At 35.5% G+C, this 2,848-nt stretch overlaps 1 protein-coding gene across 1 annotated transcript in view; it reads left to right on the top strand.

The window, feature by feature from the left end:
* Positions 1-588: 588 nt before the first annotated feature.
* Positions 589-2,848, top strand: part of LOC103801329 (protein sel-1 homolog 1-like) — a gene marked incomplete at its 5' end in the record, with an annotated part of 4,468 nt that continues 2,208 nt past the window's right edge. The window contains 2 exons of the mRNA XM_009073737.1: positions 589-626; positions 960-1,182. Coding sequence (XP_009071985.1) covers positions 589-626; positions 960-1,182 — 261 coding nt within the window. The remainder of the gene's footprint in view (positions 627-959; positions 1,183-2,848) is intronic.

Genomic DNA, 2,848 nt, shown 5'->3' on the forward strand with positions numbered 1-2,848 from the left:
TTCCTAATCAAGTATCATAGCCCGTTTAGAGATGACAGTTAAACAAGGCTTGCACCTCTTGAACAGTATGTTAAAGACAAACTTAATTTCTCACAGTTCAGAGACCTATATATAAAGGTTTGAATATGCTGGTCAGGCAAAATATATTAGCATTCTATAAAGGACAGTGTTTAGTTATAAGCATGGGGGTATTAATGTAACTTTCTGGTAGCTATCGAAGCTGTTCATACTAAAGATGAATTGGTGACTAAATCTTGGGTTCCATAGGCCTTTTTCACTTGATGCACACCTTTAAGTGGCTTAGTTGGACTGGAACAATTCAGACTGTGATTTTGGTTTGAAAAAAAAACACAACCCACACTTTTTTCACTACTGAACACACAGTTGTGTTGGCATAACTTATAGAAGAGGATCATCTGTAAAACATTTGATTCTTCTTGACAACACTAATAAGATCTTTCTGAAGTGCCTTAGTCAGTACACTAGAATATTTCAGAACTATGGTATAATATTATAGCTAAACATTTTTCATTTTTGAGACAATTACTCATGGGAAAGCATTTTACTGACTTACGACATCTCTTTTAGATGAAGAAGGGAATCAAGATGAGTCACTGGAGTCAAAGGTGAGAATATAAGTTTCTAGTTACTCTTTTTTTCTTGTGGAGGGAGAGCAAAGGTCTGAAATTCAGAACTATGATCTGATTTCTGGTTTAAGCTGTTCAGTAGCTCTTGCTGTCTCATTAATTTCTTCTGTACATCAGAAGAATTAATGCTGTGTTTGAAAAAAGTTCAACGGAAAGGGATAGAGCCAATGAGAGCTGATAGAGGTAGCTCAACTTACTTTTCATGCTACTCTTTAACCTTAATTACTTCATATCTTTTAGAAATAATGGTGTTTTAGCTAGCTGGTGCCTCTTGGTTTCTAATCTTCTAAATCCTGTGGCTGCTTTCTTCAGACTTTATCTGCAGAGGATCAGGTAAAGGACCGTTCCACAGGAACTCGAGTGGTAGCAGGTCAGATCTTCCTTGAATCGGGGACGTCAGACTCACAATCAGAGGATGAAGAGAACTTTCACAGTCAAGAAGAGGAAAAAGAGAATTCACTGGAAGAGTTGAACTCTCTAGAAATGTCAAATCTATTAAATAAGGATTTGGAAGAAGCAGAAATACAGACTCCAGGTAACTGCTCACAGATGTTTGAACAAGTGTCAAGAAAGATGCATCTGAGTAACTTCAGAATGTGGATGAACACAAATACTCATTTTAAACATATGAAATAACTAGTGTCTTAACATTTCTGTAATAGAATGGTAATTGCTGCCTTTTCCATTAGAAAGTAGCAGCAAAAATTTTTGAAATGTATTGTGATTGAAATCTGAGTGGTTATTTTGAGATGCATTTGAAAGAGTTTTCCATGATTCTTATTGCTTCCATCTCACTGGAAAGCTTTAACTGTCTAATGGAGAAGGCCCAGATTTCTCCTAGTAGGACTCAGGTACACATCCTATGATGTGTATGTATACAAGCCATAGAAAGAGAAATTGCATCAGTGTTTTTCAACCTCCTGGCTGTTTGCCTGGGTTGACAGAAAAGGAACAAAAGACAAGCTTCCTAGAACAGCATTGGGAGCCTTAGGACAACATCTAAATTACATGTAAACTTCAGTAAGTTTTTAATATGGGTAGAAACTTACATCCTTGTGCTTAAATTCCAAGGAAATTCTAGTATTGCTTTTTTTAATACGATTTTTGACTGGCAATTAGTAGTAGATGATAACTAGGTGGCACAGTTGAGTACCTTAGCCTATGCAGCAGACTTCTACTTTTTATGAGCAAGTGAAAAGGAAATCTTCAATATTGCTGAAAGAGTATAGTTAGATGGTACTAATGGTATTTGTCTATGTTCTCAATCAACTCAGATTCAGATGTCAGAAGAAAGCAGAACATACAAAAAAGGCTCCATAAAGTACTAACCAGGTGTTTTCTAGTAAGCCTTCCTTATTAATGCAGAACTAGTATATGGTTTATGGAAACTCACTAATAGGGGTAACTATTGCTTAGATAGGTGTTGTACAGGAAAAAGGTATATAAAATTCCCTAAGTATCTTTTTGTCACAAAACGGTGAGCTAAGCACCATATTTAGTCAGTGCAGTCTATTTAAAAAGTAAACTTTAAGGTACTTTTAATATCAGAGTAGAAAAATATATCCAGATGACTTGGATAGGGTTAGGGTCAAGGCTAAGCTAAGGTCAAGGCCTTTAGCTGCACCTATCAAAATACTGCAAATGATTTGCAAGAATCATAAGTTTAAGTCTTGCACAGTTTCTGGAACATCTTAGAAAGTAAATAAGCAATGTGAACAGAAGGATTACTGGGTCTATATAAAAAGAAATTCTGTAAGAAAAATACTTGTATTCTATCAGAAGACTGCTAAAGGACAGCTTTACTGGCAAACTTTTTAACTGAGCATTAGATACAGATGTTACATCTCCCAAATGAGCTACTGGTGACAGGGCTGCATTAAGGGACATGAAAGCTAACAAAGTTATCTACTGTGTATGGTCACTAGATCCCATGGAAAAAAAGTTATATTCTGCAAGGTTCCGCATGTATTTTTCAGGATATTCAGCATTAAAAAAAAAATTAGTACTTCAGAATTAGTACTGATAAAGCTTATAAACTTCTAAGAAAAGTTGTCCTACTCTATTCTGAGTGAGGAGGTCTTGTGTTTAAGGAAAATTATCTATTTTTAGTGCTGCAAAAGCATACAGCACAAAATAGAAATGACTAAGGTTTCTTAGTTTTTGCTGAAAACTGCCCACAAGTTTATACAGAACTGGCAATT

The sequence above is a fragment of the Acanthisitta chloris genome, unplaced genomic scaffold (genome assembly GCF_000695815.1).
Source record: "Acanthisitta chloris isolate BGI_N310 unplaced genomic scaffold, ASM69581v1 scaffold44344, whole genome shotgun sequence".
In the NCBI taxonomy this organism is placed as follows: Eukaryota; Metazoa; Chordata; class Aves; order Passeriformes; family Acanthisittidae; genus Acanthisitta; species Acanthisitta chloris.